Source organism: Aspergillus puulaauensis, chromosome 5, assembly GCF_016861865.1.
Source record: "Aspergillus puulaauensis MK2 DNA, chromosome 5, nearly complete sequence".
NCBI lineage: Eukaryota > Fungi > Ascomycota > Eurotiomycetes > Eurotiales > Aspergillaceae > Aspergillus > Aspergillus puulaauensis.
Window position 1 is genome coordinate 2,114,391 of NC_054861.1, and position 17,824 is coordinate 2,132,214.

The 17,824-nt window shown below is 50.5% G+C and overlaps 5 protein-coding genes across 5 annotated transcripts; 3 read left to right on the forward strand and 2 right to left on the reverse strand.

Moving 5' to 3' along the window:
- Positions 1–3,208: 3,208 nt before the first annotated feature.
- On the forward strand, positions 3,209–3,601 carry APUU_50813S (uncharacterized protein; the record flags this gene model as incomplete). Its single annotated transcript, XM_041705852.1, has 1 exon — positions 3,209–3,601. One exon carries the CDS (start codon positions 3,209–3,211, stop codon positions 3,599–3,601), a length of 393 nt encoding a protein of 130 aa, XP_041558296.1.
- A 1,141-nt stretch (positions 3,602–4,742) lies between these two features.
- Positions 4,743–6,540, reverse strand: APUU_50814A (translation initiation factor eIF2B subunit gamma; the record flags this gene model as incomplete). The annotated part of the gene is made up of 2 exons (XM_041705853.1): positions 4,743–6,310; positions 6,360–6,540. 2 exons carry the CDS (start codon positions 6,538–6,540, stop codon positions 4,743–4,745), a joined length of 1,749 nt encoding a protein of 582 aa, XP_041558297.1.
- Positions 6,541–7,129: 589 nt separating this feature from the next.
- Positions 7,130–8,483, forward strand: APUU_50815S (uncharacterized protein; the record flags this gene model as incomplete). Its single annotated transcript, XM_041705854.1, has 2 exons — positions 7,130–7,801; positions 7,863–8,483. The coding sequence occupies 2 exons, from the start codon at positions 7,130–7,132 to the stop codon at positions 8,481–8,483; spliced, it is 1,293 nt and encodes a 430-aa protein (XP_041558298.1).
- A 744-nt stretch (positions 8,484–9,227) lies between these two features.
- On the forward strand, positions 9,228–12,243 carry SPT20 (uncharacterized protein; the record flags this gene model as incomplete). The annotated part of the gene is made up of 3 exons (XM_041705855.1): positions 9,228–9,594; positions 9,660–9,872; positions 9,938–12,243. 3 exons carry the CDS (start codon positions 9,228–9,230, stop codon positions 12,241–12,243), a joined length of 2,886 nt encoding a protein of 961 aa, XP_041558299.1.
- Positions 12,244–14,727: 2,484 nt separating this feature from the next.
- Positions 14,728–15,051, reverse strand: APUU_50817A (uncharacterized protein; the record flags this gene model as incomplete). Its single annotated transcript, XM_041705856.1, has 1 exon — positions 14,728–15,051. The coding sequence occupies one exon, from the start codon at positions 15,049–15,051 to the stop codon at positions 14,728–14,730; it is 324 nt and encodes a 107-aa protein (XP_041558300.1).
- Between the last annotated feature and the right edge of the window lie 2,773 nt (positions 15,052–17,824).

Sequence of the window (17,824 nt, forward strand, 5' to 3'; positions counted from 1 at the left end):
ACCGCTGGTTCTCTACTTGGGTCGCGGAAATAGTTACTAGCAACGAGGGAGAGGGGTTCGAATCGGGTGAATCAGCTCTTGTCGAGGGAGGAGGGAGGGAAAGTTTTGTAAAATTCTGGGTGCAGATTGGAAGATGAGACGCCCACGAGGGGAAGCAGATCGATTAGCGGCGTCGCCAGCAGTAATAATCATTATCACTGGGTGGTGGCAGATTGCAGAGGGCGATTACTCTCCGTGCAGCTGCAAGTCATACCAGATTTAACTGAGTTGTCAGGAGAGAGCCGGCGATGGCGAATCTTGCTCTGAACGTTGAAGATCGGAATATCTCCTCTATATTATGACGAGGACCTGCAGTTTCATTCATAGTACGAAGTAACCATGGCCTGCCTTATGCTCGCTCTTATTCCTATCGTCAGCGGACATGTAGATTAACATTAATTCTCCTGAATCCGGCCCAGCCAACCAGCGTTATCAAGTGCGCGAAAGGGGTAAGACATGTACGGTAACTTCGGGTTCGTGGTGACTGGTACAGGTACCTAGGTTGCAGTGCCAGCAAGCAGGCTTCTGATTCCCCTGTCATGCTCAAGGTTCCAGAGTTCGTCCCTCACTTGAATAATAATGATTTGGTTGGCTTTGCCTAGAACAATGGGTCATGGCCCTGAAGCTGCTACATCTGGCGTGGCACGACCAGATATGCGAATCCCGTTCTCAGGTCAAGTTAATACTAATTACTAGCACTACGTACTCCAGCCATTGCCACTTGGCGGATGGAACTTGCCAGTCCCATTTTCTGTGGGGAACTGTTACCTGAGCCTGAGGTATCCAGACTGTAACTGTATTGTCGACGATCAAGGCCAGCCAATCGTGCAGCCAGCAGCCGCCTCCTTTTTGCTCTTTTTCACTCCGTGCTTTTTATCCATCCTCAATCTGGAAAAGAGCGGGGACAAAAGGCCCCAAGCTTGCGAGAACGTGCTCGACGTTTCGAAGGGCGAAAACTGGCAGCTACCTAGGTACGGCGGTTCTCATCCCTGCCAGCAATCTCGGCTGGCCGGCAACGAGAGTGCTGTCATAATCACAGGCCTGGGTGTCGTCGGTGTTGATGAAAGATGAAGAGATCTGTGCAGAATTTACGCATTACTCGATAGCCCCAGAGGCTCATGAACGGAAGCTCGGAGGGAGAACTGTCTGGAGACACGACTCGGATCACAGCTCGTCAGCCGCCATGTCGCCAACAAGCCCAGACCTCAAAGACTGGAACGCTAACCAAGATAGCTAAGGATTCGGTGCTCTTGATAGGAGCTTTCGTATTTTTCACGATACAGAGGAGAACCTCCGTCTGAATCGCTGCACTGCCGCCTACGAGAAGAAACAGACGCCGAAATACTTTTCCTCGCCTACGGTCAGAAATTAATAATGGAGGAGGAAGATCATGGCCCCCAGATCTTCGTATTTAAATTCCCATGACTCGTTTCAGATTTGGATTACGAAATCAGGAGTTCAAGATGCAATGCCCATTAATGCCACTAATATTCCCGCCACCTCTTTCTCCAAGACTCCAAGCGAACTACTGCAAGACCTGGAAGCAATAAGGCGCTCTCACCTTGTGTTCTCTCATCCATTCCCATGGTTCAGAAACCTACAACCCCTGGTAAATTCCCGCAGGTCGGTTCCATGGATCTGGCCGTTCCACGATGGGGAACCTAATCAATCAGATCTCCCGCAGTTTGTGTTCCAGAGGAACACAGCTTAGTGGGGATGGAGCTCTTGTTACAGATTGCTACATGTCCACCCGGTTGTGTAGCTGTACGTACCGTATCTACTCGGGACAAAACGTTGGCTATGGCTCCCGGTCGTCAAGCGGCGAGCCAGCACCGAGCATTTCCGGCATCAGCGGTCACCGACGAGAGGTTCACGGGATGCCTAAGTGCCAAGTCGACATACATGCTCGTTCTTGCGTAAACGATAAACTGTCAGCCAGGCATTAACATTTGACTCGCCTCATGTCTGCGCTGGAAATATTATGCGAGATCAGAGCAACAACGTGGCTCAATGGGAATGAGAAATACACCGAGCTATTCAGCCAGCCAACATTTGAGGCAATTCTAGCCTCGTCGGTAATAATTAATAATAACCTTTTGGTCGGCTGAAAGAATTGACTCCGCCCAGAATGCAAGTACTATGGGAGTAACATGCACATTTTAGATATGAGAACCCATCTGCTCCAGATGAGGTTTGCGATGCGGCTTCAAAAATCTCTTGTGTCCAGCGCAGTGGAGTGGAGAAATATACATCGGATGCATTGCTTATGCAGCCGTTCAGCCTGATTGATCCAGCGGGTTTACATTGGCTAAGCGAAGGGCTTCGGCTCCGAATCATACCATCTCATAGTGAATGGTTCCACAACGTACAGAGTAACGGAGCAACAAAGTAACTTGTACTAATACTATAGTTGATATCCCCTCCCTGAAGACTCCGACCTCCATGCTCTCGATAAATCTCGTTCAAACGCGACCAAGACCTCCAAAACTAGCGCATGCAGATCCATGTAAGGAGTTCCCGCGTGATCGACAAGGCAACGTCGCCGTTTCAGTATTTCTTTGCAATTTCCGCGTCATCGTGCAGGGACTGTGGCACCCGGTCGCTCCAGGACAGGAGACTGACTGACTGGGCGATATCCAGAATCCAGACATGGAGTTGAGGGCTCAACGAGAGCACCCGTGCATCATACGGTGCTCACGAGTTACTGATCAATGCTGATTGTGGACCGATATCAATTTACCCGTGGTTCAGAACGCGTTTAATCTGTTTCGCAAGGTAACTTTGAGCATCGACAGCGACTCAACGACAAGCATTGTGGGCCGCGGTCCCTACATGAATCCATCCTGATTCCTGATCCTCTTGAGACTTCTCGCCAGTACGTAGTCTCCAGTCGACCAACAACTGATGAGGCATTATCCGAACGGATCTCGAAAAAACAGTCTATATAGTACCTCCAACATTCTGTCATGGTCGGATGACTTTCCATTCTCAAAGCGCCATTCTCCAGAATCTTGCACCATTACGAACCGCGATTCCAAGCACAGCCAACTTCCAAGTGGGCTGGATGGCTTTGTTTACCCCACAAAATCAATTTGCCCCTCGCTCGCACTCTTTTAAAATGAACACTACTGCATCTGCCGCGACAGACGACAGGAATTGACCACTCACCATGCTGACCGCATCAATGAGGATCAGCCATCTGCTAATGAACAATCTTACTCTTGATGACCCCTCGACTTCAGCCAGCTTCCTAACAAAGAGCGATGTCCCGGTGCGAGCAAAACTTATCTGCAGATATCCATCAATCCAAGCGGCCTCGGACTTTGACCGTGCTTCAACCAATAGTAGTCCAATCCCACTGGCCTTCTTCTTAGGCCAAGCCAACAAAAGCAATGATCTCACACTTTACTGTCCGAGTCCAAACAAAGTGTGCCTGTGCGGCCAGAGAGACGGGGCCGACGATGTCTCTACTACCTATATAGGGAAGACACCGACCCCAATTGCCTGTCAACGACTCCACAATAGTGGGATTATATCATTATTCCCTACTCTTAAACAATGATCCGTCGAATGTCTCATTCGGCTCAACATCTCACATCACGACTGAATACCGGAGAATGACATCCCAGTCAACGCCCAGCCAGCCATCTCTGCACGTCCCCTGTCATCACTTTACTCTCCCCATTCCCACTCGACATCCACTTTACTAAGGTATCGCCCGACCAAGTCCGCCCTGTGTAGTGCTTACGCCTGGAATTTTAGTTAGTCTCCCAACTGGAACTCCTGCTCGACTATTAACTATTTACTCCGGAGTAGCCACCTGCTAGTTAGAGACGTAGCAACCACCCACCTCCTTCTTGCCCGGCGCCCGTAGCGGCACAGCCGTAGTCGTGGATGGGAGTATTATTTGTGACAAGGGTCGGCACTCGACTGACACTGACAGCCAAAGCATGTGCACAGAAGCGGCCCGCAGTACCTTTTAGTCTCTTGGAGGAAGCTGCATGTCGCTGGAACCGGAAATCTCGTGCTAAGAAAGTGGGGGTCTGTTTGAGTCAAGATCCCGAGTCAAAAATAGCCTTGCGTTAGGTGTGGTGGGCTGGTGGGTTGGTATGGTTATGGTATCGGCATGGCGGGGTTCACTGGTCAAGACTCAGTGGCCTGTGGACTCTGCACTAATTACTAGTGAGTGAGTGAGTGACCTTGGAAAGTTGAGGTCATTCCCATCCCGTCGGACGGGTGTCTATCTTGGGTGCTTATATACTACTCTCGGATCTTGCATTTGGGTGCTGGATGCACACCTGGCGAGTTATCTGCCTACATATAGATAAGCTTACACCAGGCAGGGGCTTCTGTGGCGACTGGGATACGGAACCTCCCCGCATGGTCGGGTAGTTTGTTATCTGACCTTATACTACCAGGACATCTTTGTTTTTGTTGGTTATATATATTCAAAAGCCAGGGTTGGTGAAACCCTACATATAGTATGGATTTAGAAGAACAACTGGTGACTTTATTTCCTCCGATAAGGAGACACAGCATCAAACTTTTTTTTTTTTAACCCTATTCGTTATTTAGCGTCAAGTCTATCATCTATACCGGTCATTAAATCGCATCGGCGGAAGGGAGAGTAGCTGGCTTGGAATGCACGTAGCTACCACTAGTCACGGTCTGGACCACTCCCATCAAGAGGGCAGATCAGAAGATCAGAAACCCAAGTCGCTGCCATCGTCTCCAAAGTCTTCGGCCACATCCATGTCATCGGCATCTTCATCTAATCCTTCGAATCTCATAAACTTCTCGTTCTTGGCGTCTGTCTGCTCTTCGACGCCGTGGCCGTCCTGGATTTCACACTCCTTTAGGACACACTCACGCCCAATCTTGCTGCGGCGCCCAACGATGCAGCCTGTCAACTGACAGCGTTCTCCAACGACAGCTCCGTCCATCACTAGACAGCGGGTTAATCGGGCCCCGCTGGCGATATGGCAACCGACCCCGATCACGCTCTCCTTAATCACACACTTCTCCTCCACGGTAACATTGTCGGCGAGTAGGCAGTCAGACTTGGTAACTGTGCAGCGCTGAGCGACACCTGCAGGGTACGCGACCTTTTGGTTGTGCGCAAACGGAGAGGCAGCCACTTTGCCAGCCTCTTCGACAGACTCGAGTTTCGCAAGTCGAAGCGATACAGAGAGAAGAAGAGAAGAAGCGTCAATGCGCCTGACCAAAGGTGCAGATGGCAGGGCTGAATGCATGTAGGCCAGCACTGGGGGAGTGATGAGTTTCCCTTTTCGTGGTGGCTCTATGCCCGAGTCGGGCCCTGAGCTCTGGACCCGGGAGGCGAATTGGAATTCAGTGGGTGCTTCAGCCGATGATGTGTTGTAAGACTCTCCAGCTCCAGCCTTGGTGGTGCTCATGGCTTTGATGTCAATCTCCTCCTCCAGTGACTCGTCGTCCAAGCTCCCACTCTCCCCGACGGTCTGGCTTTGTCGAAATATTTCATTCAATCCGAGTTTTTCTCCCAGCCCTGTTTGCCAATCGGTTTTCGCCCACCATCCCACAAGATCTTCACTGACACTCTCAAACTTTTCGTTGCGTCGAGCCATTTCCTTGACCCAATAGGGGAATACATAAATGTGTGCATCTCGGAAGCTGGTTAGCATCTTTACTTGTGCATGCTTCTTCACAAGTGAATGGCGGATGAGCAGGCCCTTATCTTCCTCCATTTTTTCTTTGACTGTATCCATTGGCATAGAAAGTACCAGCTTAGATAACCCGAACCGTAGCGCAGCTGGCCCGTCTGTTGGATGAGAAACCGCAGGCGCCTCGCCTTGCTCAAGAGGAGCGGTGGCAACGAAATCAGTCACTTCTCCCTTGACACTTTCTTCCCTCCCTTTTGTTTGATAATATACCGCTAAACCCCCGCGACGTCCTCCTGCCTCACCACCCATTCCTATCGTTTTTGGGCCATTGGTATTCCACCCTCCGGCAAGTGTCGATCCACCGAGTGCACTTTGCGAGACCATCCATGCTTCTAGTAGAGATTCGCCCGGAATATCGCATATTAGATCGCACGGTAGAAGAAGAAAGTCGGATTTTATACACGCTTGAACTTCAGGAAGACGTAGCAATTCGGCGGTACCCGTCGTCAGTGTTAAATCGGCGGGCGCCAGTACGGATGGAGATGGCGATGGGAGAGAGGTGAGGTGAGGATTTTGTGATAGAGCAGCCTCGAGAGGGCCTTGGCTAGGAGGAGGAGTGATAAGAGTTATGTCTGGGGATGTTAGTTCATGATGCCCGGGCACGGAGGTGTAACAACATACTGTTTATTCCCATACGATAACACCAGTCCAGCGGATACCATACCATAGGACGGTTTGCGATGGGAATCAGAGCCTTTGGGAATTCTTCTGGATTTGAAGTGAACGTGTTGAGGGAAACGCCTGGCCCGCAAAGGATGAGCGCTTGGAACCCCGTCGGGGGTACTGGGACAGAGTGCGGCATTGTGACTGAGGTATATGATAGGAAAATGGGTTCCGAAGTCCTCTGTAGTGTCTGCCCGCTGGCTCGTGGAAATATGCTCGGTACTGGTGTGTGATATCACCGCGGGGATGAGGGGAAAACACTCTGCTATATGGGTGAAATCACGGCGGGCTGATCGTATGAATTCAAGATGGGCATAAAATGACAGCCTAACGCATATCTGTATTGATCCTGGCAAGGACAGAAACAGTCGAATTGCTGCGTCTCGTCTGCGCTCTGTGAGTCAAACTCCCATCACTGCGCAACTATTTTTCGAGTCAAGCCCACCTCACGTGCCGATACGATAAGATGACTCAGCACAGTGTGCAAACAGAACAAAACAGCATCGCAACCCCGTAAACACCGCGGCAAAACAAAGCGTCACCAGCCACATGTTTCTCGTCCACTCCGAGGCCCCAGCCGTCCCCATAGTTCTCCCTCCTTTCTCATCCTTCTCGATATCCCAGCCCCCCCGCAACCATTGATCATCCGGCAAACTTGAGATGTGAATGCGATTTATCGCGACCGACGTGAATCTATGCGCTGTCTTTAATTGTTATCGTTGACCGCGATGTCTCACTCCCAGGATGCTCGCAATCGGCGGGTGGGTACCGGTTTCAGCCGGAGTGGTCAGCGCACTGTGATGGGATACTGGGCGCCTCTCGCCCTGACTGTTGGTATTGCTGCCATTGGTGTTGCGACTTGGATATGGACGGAGCGCAATGAAGAAGATGACGAGGATGACCGCGACTATCCTCGAGGTGGTGATGAACGCGCGACTGGCCCCAGCGGGGTGTCATTTCCGCGCGGTGAATTTGAGGACGGTGAATACGCTCAAGCGACAGGTGCAGATATCCATGGCGATCCGAACGAGGATGCCAGTGTGATGGCTCGCATGCAAGGAGCATTGCGGCGTACGCCCAGTCCCCAGCAGATCTTTGATGGTGCAAGCAAGCGGGTTGCCGCCGGTGTAGCAGCAGCTGGAGCATTTGTTGGAGGAGCTCTGACTTCAATCCGAGAGGAGAACAGAGGCGACTTTGAGGACCATTCACGATGGTCAGAAGAGGTGGAATCCCGGAATCAGCGAAGGAACCAGCCAGACGCTACCCTGCCCAGCCAGGTCCCAACGCGTGGCGTCGATAGTGGCCTCGCGACTTCTGAAAAAAAGAGAAAGGCCGTGGTAATTGTCGTATCATCGGAATCATCGCATCTTCACCACGAAGATCTGACCTCTGACCATGTGGTATGTTGTCCCTGTTGCGATTTTGTTTTTCTTCAATCGTGCTGATCAGCCTCACTCGTAGTCTATCCTTTCTCACCTTCCTGAACATGTCAACCCGGATTCCGCTAAAATTTTCGTCTTGATCTATTCGCCCGGACTGAAGCACGCGCCCAACCAAGGTGGCTCCTCGCACACATTGTCAGTCACATCGTCATACTCAAACATCGCTCCCGAAGAAGCTGCCCCATCAGCCGAAGGAACTACCGCAGATCTGTCCACTTTGGAGCCTCGACAGGCTGAGGACCCAGAGGGTACAACACCCCTGTTCAACACTTTATACACACAGGGCCAGGCTATCGTCGACAAGGATACCATGATTATGCCGTTCAACTCCCCTACCGGATATGTACATCTTGTCCGTCATCTATCGCCTGATACTGTCTATGTTCAGGAGTCACTATCTGGTCAGGATGGGGCTGCAGTGAACCACATCTCCGGCTGGGTCAGGCAGGTTGTTGTTGTGGTTGGTGATGAAGGTGGTCGAGGCGGCCTCATCGACAGCGATGATGAATCGGCACTTGCGGGTAATGATGAGAAATGGTGGCGTAAGGAGGGTGTTACTGGCATTGGTAAACGCATCGACGTGGTTGATGTGCTCCGTGTCGGGGACGATTGGCGGCGTAGAATTAGCGGCCATGACTAGAGCATGATGATATACCCACAACTAGCATGCCGCAGAGCCGCAGATGGTTTGGATACGGTGGCTAATTTTATGAATGTTTATATTGTTACTTCTTTGTTGTTTCTTGTGGACTTGGATGATCATGATGTGATTCCCTAGCTTTATGACTTGTGATTTTAACCTGCCAGGTATCATCTCTCTATGTATATTGTATGATGCCCAAGCAATACCTATTATATGAGAACCATGGTTGCAGCTGCCTTAAGATAGCCATTTACCGCATGTACTTCACGTGTTGATACAGCAGTTAAGTTAACGATTTAATTAAACTTTTGATGCTGACTCATTCAATCCAAAGCATAACCTATAACTAACTACATCACGTGGACAAGGCTCAAAGCGGCTCTCACCTGACCAGGCTCTCCTTCACGACGTCTTGGCTTGGCATCACCAAACTCCTCGCAGTGACGACCACCACCTTGATCACTTGCCTGCTCACTTTGTCTGTGAAGGACGTTCCTTCAATGGGCTCCAGTGACCTGATTATCTAGCGACTCTGGGACCCCTGCCACCGCCCGTGTTGTATCCCGCGGCGCTCCTCGTCGCTCTCCGCGTCCGCTCCCCACATGTCTCGTCCCCCGGTTATACCATCGACGAACGATTTTCGGAGCGCGACCTGCGTCTGCTATACCCGAATTCACGTTCTGAGAAATCGCTTTTAGGAGTTATTGACCGGAATCGCACCCCGGCGTTGGTCCCGACAAGATGGCAACCGCGGTCTCCAAAACCACCTCACATCCCCCTAAGATGAAGCGACCGCCCCCGCCTTTCGTTCAATCCGGAGTCAATGGCGCAAGGCCGCAGCAATCGTCTTCATCTCCTCCTACTACTTCAAAGCGCCTTCCAGGGGCTGGGCAGTCTGCGGTGCCAAGTTCCACCAGCCATCCAGCTCTGAACGGCGCCAATGGCATTGGCAATTCGAACAACACCGCTACAAAGGGACCCCTGGGCCGGCCCAAAAAAGAGGCGCAAAAGCTAGGCGATCAGGCCATAAGGTTACAGAAGCCGGCGTTGAAGAACTCGTCTTCGGACAATGATCGCCGCGCTGGTACAGCGTCTTCTGAACCTTACGGTTAGTGTTACCAGAAGACGGTTATAGTGGAAGTTAAACCTTGCTAACGGAGATGTACACTACAGTCAAAACATCACCTTATATCTTGAAGAAGTTTGCCAAATTTCCCCCATCGCTGATCCTCCACCTTCACCCTACACATTTCCGCTTCGAGCAGCAGGATGGAAGCTTTCCATATAACTCGGAGATGAAGGTCATCATTGAACATATCCGTGCGGGTACTGTTCCCCATGATATGATGGAGGAATTGCTGCGTGCCAATGTTCGCTTCTATGAAGGTGGGCTTTACGTTTCGAACGTCTTATTCTATTCTCCGCGCTTTGCTAACCAGTTGCCGATTCAGGCTGCCTCATTGTTCGCGTGGTCGATCATAAATCGGTATCTGCGCAAACCAGGAAAACCACCGTACCCTCTTCAAACGATAACAATACTCCATTCTCAATACACAACTACAATGAACATATCACCCCGTCGGCATATGTACCGTATCCGAAACAGAATCAACTGGCGTCAGAGAAGCCAGCCAGTACCGAAACCGCAGCAGAACAGTCAGATAAAAAAGATAGCGGTGAACAGGATGGCCCATCCCAGCAGAACTCTCAAGATATCGCTTCAGCCTCTGAACATAAGCAAACTCCTTCTCAACCCCGCGTCTTCACAACCGTTCTTCACCCAACACCTCGGTCATTACAGGCGGAGTTGACTCTGCTTGCGACCACACCGGACCCGAGGGCTGCCAAACAAACAGGTTCCGCGTCATCACGTCCTCAAGCCCGGTCTACAGCGGCTCCTCCATCTCCTGGCGCATCGGCGCAACATGAACGTGGTCATGTTGCAAAAAAGCAAAAAATGATGGTCGAGCCGCAGGAGCTTATGGAATGCGAATCCAAACTAACAAAAGCTCTCGCACCACCCTTGTTTTTGGAGCCCGTGGACACATTTGAGGATGTACAGGCCCTATTGAAATTCATGGAGAGCCCGATTCACCGCGACGCTCCACCATCGCCAAAGAGAAGAAAACGCACAGTTGCAGAACTGGCAGCTGACGAAGCACTGGCGGCCGAGGAGGAGAGGTTTATGCTTATTATGGATGAACGGCTAGAGCCTACTACCTCTGGAGCTGCAGGAGGGCCAAAATCTGCAGCTGTCGACGACACCGGGGGTGCTGTGCCTTTCGAGCCTCGCTTCTCGCGATTTAAGACCCTTGAAAATATCCGAATCCAGCACGAGGAGAAAACAAGGCGTGAGAACGAGGCCAAGGTGAAACAGGAAATGGTCAAGAGGCAGCAACAGGATCAAGAGAGAGAGAGACGCCGGTTGGCGGAACAGCGCCAGGCGGAAGAGCAGGCTAGAGAGGAAACTCGAAGGCAGCAGCTCGCCGCACAGCAGGCGCAAGCACAACTTGCCGCGCATCAGCAGAACCGACACGTCATGAACCAACCTAATGGTGTTACGCAAGCGCCTCAGTCCTCACCGGTGGTGCGCAACCAAACACCTCTCAACCAGACCCCTCTCAATACTTCTTCACCACTTGTTGGCAGTACAATGGCAACTCAAGCTAGCGTGCCTATGGCGATGACATCTTCCATACAGGGTGCTGGTAGCCCGCAGAGACCTCCATCTGCCTTACAGCATGCTCACCCCAACATGATGAGCCATCCCATGGTGGCATCTAGAAGCCAGCAAGGGCAGAGTAGGCATGGTACCCCACAAATGACGCAGGGAACACCCGCCATGTCTCAAGCAACCCCGGTAATGCGGAATGTTACACCTACCCAGCGTATGAGCCATGCTAGTCCACCGCGCTCCTCCATGGCTCCAACGCCTGTGATGAACCAGACCATGATGGGAACACCGCAAATGGGAGGTCAAGTGGGACTCACCCCACAACAGCAACAACAATTTTTGATGCAAAGACAGCAACTCCTAGCTCAACAAGGGCATGTAAATCCCAGCCAGCTCACTCCACAACAATATGCCCAGCTTCAAGCAAATGTGCATGCACAGCACAACATTCAGAACCACCAACAACAGGTTATGCAACAGCAGCCGCAACAGCAGCCGAACGCTCAACCTCAACAGCAAAAGTTCTCGAATCCCCAGGCATATCAGGCTCAGCTGATGCGAGCACAGCTTGCACAAATGCAGATGGCGCAGCAGCACCAGCAACAGCAAAGGCAGCAACAACAACAACCAAACCCTCAGCTACAGGGCCAACAGCATCAACAGCCTCAGCAAGGGCAAATGCTCCAAAACAGCCCGCAGATGAACGCGCAGCAACAACAGATCTTAATGGCAGCGGCCCAAGCCAACGGTGGCCAACTCCCGCAAAACATGCAGAATATGAATATGCAACCGCGAGTGAATGCGACACAAAGATACAGTCAGATCTATCAGCAGCGGCTCTTAAGGTTGCGGCAGGATATGGCCAGTCGCCTGATGCCGCAGTATGGACCACCAACGCAATATCCACCCCAGGTCGCGCAGGAGTATAGCGTTGGCCTTGAACAAGCTGCTAAAGGGTTTGTGCAAGATATAATGCGGCGGGAGCGCGCTGAAATAGCTCAACGACACGCTGCTGCTCAGCATGCCCAGGCGGTGCAACAGCAACAGCAACATAACATGATGCAGAATGGAATTGGCAAGTAATTTGCTTTTTTTTTTGACGTTGACGATTAATGGCTTGGAGGCAACGGTTTTGTTTTCTTGATCCATACATGACCATATCCCTCGAATTTTCCCCCTTTCTCCTTTCTATTGGACTTGGTGACTCAAAGTCTTGTGCAACCCAAATCCATAGGACCTTTAGCATCGCACCTTTAGCATCACATCTTCACACCACCTTTTTACCCTCCTCTTTCATTGCGAGCAATCTTCTTCTCTTTTTCTTATTCCATTTGGCACCAATGTATAGGACAACCCAGGGACTCGAGATAAAACAGGGGCGGCTGGCGTTTCTTCTTTCTTTTTATTACTTGGTCATGGTTTTACATCGTCATGTTTTTTGCTCCTTTCAGTTTACTTTCTTTCTCTTCTTGTCTACCACCCTTTCTCTATCAGTTTTTCTCAACTTCTTTTTTGTTTACGCTACATGTTGGGCAATTGTATCATTGGGACAGGTTATTGATTTGATATTTTTTTTTATTCTCGCGTTGGGAAGGGAGCAAGAAGGAAACCAGACTTGATACCATTTTTATAGCCGGGGCTCCTCTTCAGTTGATCAGTGAATACGAACAGGTTTATTATATTTGTGCTCGTAACTTAAGAGAACCAAATTAGTTGTTCAAGCTATCCCTGGCTGTAATGTTGAAAAACAAAAAAAAAGTCTCTTGGATGATGATGGTAATTCAGTATATATTTATATCGACCTATACGAGAGGTTTCTTTCGGTATCCAGCCCCAAGCAAGGTGAAGGCATTGATGAGAAGCCTGCCCGAATAACTAGCAAGCTTCTTACTGACCATTTTTTCGTACAACCGAGGGAGGGCCTTACTACTAGGTAATGAGAACCAAAAACTACCGTGCTGTGAAGGAGTACTGACAATAGTACCATGACGACGAGAGAGCTCTGCCAAGGACCCCGATATGCCAGATATCACTTGATACCCTGGGCACCTGCACCCGAGGCTTGGTACATAGCCGGCTTTAAACCTTGGGAAAATTCTCCCGTTTAGTCGGTCTGCTGTAGAGGGGAGAGAACATGGTCATAGAGGTGACAACCCGCGAGCGGATCCTCCAGTCCGACCTCCAAGTGAACGTCTACAAGCGTAGGAAGCGACACATGACTATGGTTCACGTTCACGAGACCAGGTAGGCAGGTAGACATTTCTCTCCTGCATGCGCAATACTACCCTCCATGTGTCTCGAAACGCACAGCCAAACGAGGCGCATTCTCTGCCATGTTTGAACTTTGAGGTCGAGTACGACGTCGGGGATGGGAGGTTTGTGCAACCCCGGACACTGGAGCATAACGCACAATCTCACGTAGATGGCGAATGGTAGGAACTAGGAAGGAGAGAATGGCCACCACCTTTGCAGAGGTGTGGACGAGGGTAAAAATTTGCGGATCGACGCTGAATGCCGATACATGCATGAATTGCATCTCGATGGCTGATAGTCCGGATGGCGATGCCGATGGGGCTGCGATTGCGCGACACCTGCAGTTGCTTGGTATGTGCAGCTGCATACGTATGTAGCATCTTGCTATCTAAGCACCGTCTATTGGATGCCAAGGAAGGTTCTTGGGACATGTATGTATGTTAGGTTTTCGCCTTCTTGCAGGTACATTTTACCTAATTAGCTTTAATTTTATTGTTAAAAATTGTTACACCCTCGCATGCGCACGTACCTTTTTAACTTTGGCGCGGTGGGTACCCAGACGAATGATGAAACTAGTAGCTCTGCATCTTGTTATGCAAGTGTTCCGTTGCGTTGGGCCTCCGCATTCCAGGAAGCATCCAACGACCAATATGAGGGGCGAGAAAAAGCTTGGACAAGGTTCAATGATGCGTCCCTTGCCCTGCAGGTCCTGGTTTAGTCGGGGGCATTGCATCGGCAAAATGCATTTCATGGTGGATCTTTAAGGCCCTGCTTTCTCGTAGGCTAGAGGAAGTGGTGTTGTGGCAGATCCAATAAAATGACGTTGCTAAGAATGTGAGGCACCACAAGGTGATGATGCGCATACAGCTCCACCTCTCGAGACAACATTGAACAGGGGCTCGAGAATCGAGATAGGGTTTGCTATCTATTGGGAGATCATCGGGAAGAGGGAGCCGTTGAGTGTTATTGGCGGGTCATTGGAAGGGGACGCACGAGAGCATCTAAGGAAGCGATGGTAGTTGGATATTACCGCCATAAGCCGCTGGGATTTTGCCCCGGGGCCTACCACACCACGGCAGCTGTCATGCAATGTAACTGGATTTAGGCTGTTCATGGATGAGACGGTTGCAAGACAGTTACCAGCGTACCGCAAGTCCGATTCCATTTCACCCATTGGGCGCTGGTGAGGACGGGGAAAGGGAAGGGAAATTGGCGGGACGCAAGGGGCCCGACTGGACATCCACCTCTAATATCCCGATTACTGGCTCTTGTCCACACCGTGATCAACAAAAGGGCAAAGGCCTGTGAGTAATACTATCGACCGTGCCCTGCATCTAATCTGGTGGGAGAAGATAGACCGCCAATAGTAGACGGGTTTTGCGCAGGTGAAACGTATGCTATACTACTTCTGCAAATAACGCGAATGGCGGAGGATTCTTCCGGTTCTTTTGAGGCTGAAAACCTCGAAGCCGAGACGGAGGCAATTTTGATTGTCGAAGATGGTGATTCGGAAAAAGGGAGATGTGCGAGGAAGTGAGGGCCAGGTACTGCGCTTGGATCTTCGGACATGGAGGGACCTGCAGCAGTGATAGCGGCAAGGTTTGAATGGAAAATGAGCATTTGCTTCCAGACGTGCATGTTCTCGAATAAATCAAGGTTTTTCTGGGAATAAAGACCCTAACTACTTTGTCTAAGGCCCCGAGTGCGAGTCTCTCCAAGCGCACGCTCCTTGTATTAATGAACCCTGACCTCGATATACGAGCTTAGCGAGTGTGAAGCTCAGGCCAGACCTTTGCCACCAAAATCTTGGAAATGGAGATTGATGGATTGGGAGATCGGTGTTCCCTTGATGAGCCGGCCAGCACATTCCAAATGCGGTTTGTGTACGAACCTGTTGAAGCTTAGCGTTTCAAAGGCAAAGCACTGCATCTCAGTGACAGCGACTAGCTGCGCAGCTGAGCCATTGGGAGCTAGACAGTTGAGGCTGGAGAAACCTCCTTACTATGGATGGGCATTAGGCTAAAACACATCCTGAGAGTATTATCAGTTTTACTATTCGAATCGATAGAACGAGGACGACACCAGCCTGGCCAAATAGCTGTCCTTGATACCAAAGCGAAGACGAACATTCGCAAAAGAACAATACAGGGATCGATACCTGATGCCAATGTTCGCGCACGTTGAGGCCACCCATATCGGATAATAGTAATTTGGATCTCAAATGCAGAACCCTCCCTCGATCAGTGTGACGGTCTTTGAAAAGCCGTTTAGATGCGTTTTCGGCTTCAGCATCGATGCATTTGCCTCAAATTAAGCGTTCTCAATATTTGTGGGGAACTATAACAGGATGTCTATTAGCAAAATCTGGTTCAGTTACCAATATATTGACGGAAAACCTGAACTGATAAAAAGTCTAGCCAGTCGATACAGTGTCCTTGCGAAAGCCCATGGACGTCATCAAGAGGGGAAAAGTGGTCATCTCCCAGCAGGGGCACGGCTACCCTGGTGGCAACCTGGGGATGACCCTGAATAGCCCAGTAAACCCCTTGCGGCGTACTTCCCCCGTGCTGCAGGGGTCTAGGCGGAAAATAAATTTATTCTGGCGAAGCGCAAACCATATAACAAATTAACAATGAATTGTTCCCGGGAATCAGCCAACGAGCACGAGTTTGCTTATCGAAGGACCCGATTGCCTGCTTCACTGTCGGTGAAGAAGCTTTGACGAGAGATTGCTCTGCATGTGGTCTGGTGGCTATCTGAGACTTTTGGTGTGCAACTGGCCGACACTTGGATGCTGGATCATAATTAGTTTATGTTAAACTGACTTCATTGAGCTCGGGCCTTTACTAAGTCGTCTAAAGGAATAGGATTGAACGCGGGGACGTGTTGCACCTCGGCGAAAACACGACTCATTTAGGAACATGTATTACTGCTGTAGACCCTTCCCCCGCTTCATCATTCACTCAGCGCCCAGCGGCATTGGAAGAAAAGCGCAGAGCAGGAGTTGAATTGAGAACGCTGAAGTGCGAAGAAATGAATCTTGCCCATCGAGATCACTTAACGAGTCACGACGCTATTGCGCTTAGACGATCGTCCATGCGGCATGAGTTCGAACGTTGAGAAATCACGCCAATCAAGTCGATGGCTGAAATTGTACGATCGGCTCAGGATCGACCGATCGACACGTCAATAGTCGCTACTCGCTAGCCATGGCTCGCAACATCTTCGAGAATGTTTGTGGCTGGCTAGACAAAAATGAATGAGAGGATATTGCATCAAGTAATCTTATAATTCCGTCTCGCAGTCGGCGCAAAGTATATTAAGATAGATAGTTGAGAACTGCGAGGAGGCAGGATCCACGGCGTCGATCGTTAATAGAGAAGCTTCAAGAAAGTTGGCTCCCCGAACAGTGCGTCCTGGGGGTGGCTGATAGAGTGGCTTTGAAATTGTGGCGCAGAGCATTCGCGGCATTGCGGCACGCCGGCACTCTGCAGGACCTATTACGAGTCAATTTATTATTATTGCCCACTGGGGGTTTCAACACGGTGCATTCCTATACGAGTCATGATGCTGCACCTCGGGGTTTGCGTTTCCTCATTAGTTTTGAGATCCGGGATCGCCTTCAATACGAGCAGGACAGGTCCAGAAAAGAGTAAGGCAAAATACCAGAGGGTTCCAATGCATCGGTTTGTGAAAGTGGAAGAGATAAATGGCACTGGTGCGTGCAGGAATTGGAAGAGCCATGCTCGCGCCGGGTCCGGGCGATGAGTCAGTTGTGCAACTTGAGGTAACCAACGGGCAGTGAGGTGGGACACTGCCGAGGTATTTTGTCGCCGAGTCAGAGCGTCGGCATCAATCCCTCATTCCTCAATGAAATAGGAAGGTCTCAAGCCACAGCCGGCAGCTGAGCCGACGAAGAGCCTGTTCTGCTCGAATCTCGGTGGATTGGTGACAGGTCAGACGCTCAGGAAGGGTTGTGTACCTAGTACGAGTCCGTAATAACGCCAGAGTCACTATAGCGGGAGTATGTATGATAGAAGGTAGCTAGCGGTTGAGCGAGATAATAGAAGCTCCTAAGTCAATGAATAATTGCAGCCTTGCTGTTGCTGCCTTGCTGTTGCTGCCATGGGAAACCGAGCAGCTGTTGGACGGTTGGAGAGATGAATTGGGACGAAGGCGGTGTAGGCACAAGCAGACAGCGGGCTCCACAATGTCCATCGTGACGCGATTGCACTGTTTCGTCGATTGGGGAAATTTAAGCAATCTCCATCAGGTCCACATTCCAGAACAAATGGAGACCAGGCGCTCGAGTCAAAGCGTCGCCGGGCCCGAACTGAAGGCCCAAGTGGCTCCTGGAAAGAAAGTTGTGACTTGGAGAGAGGGAGCTCATGGACCCAACGCCAGTACCTGA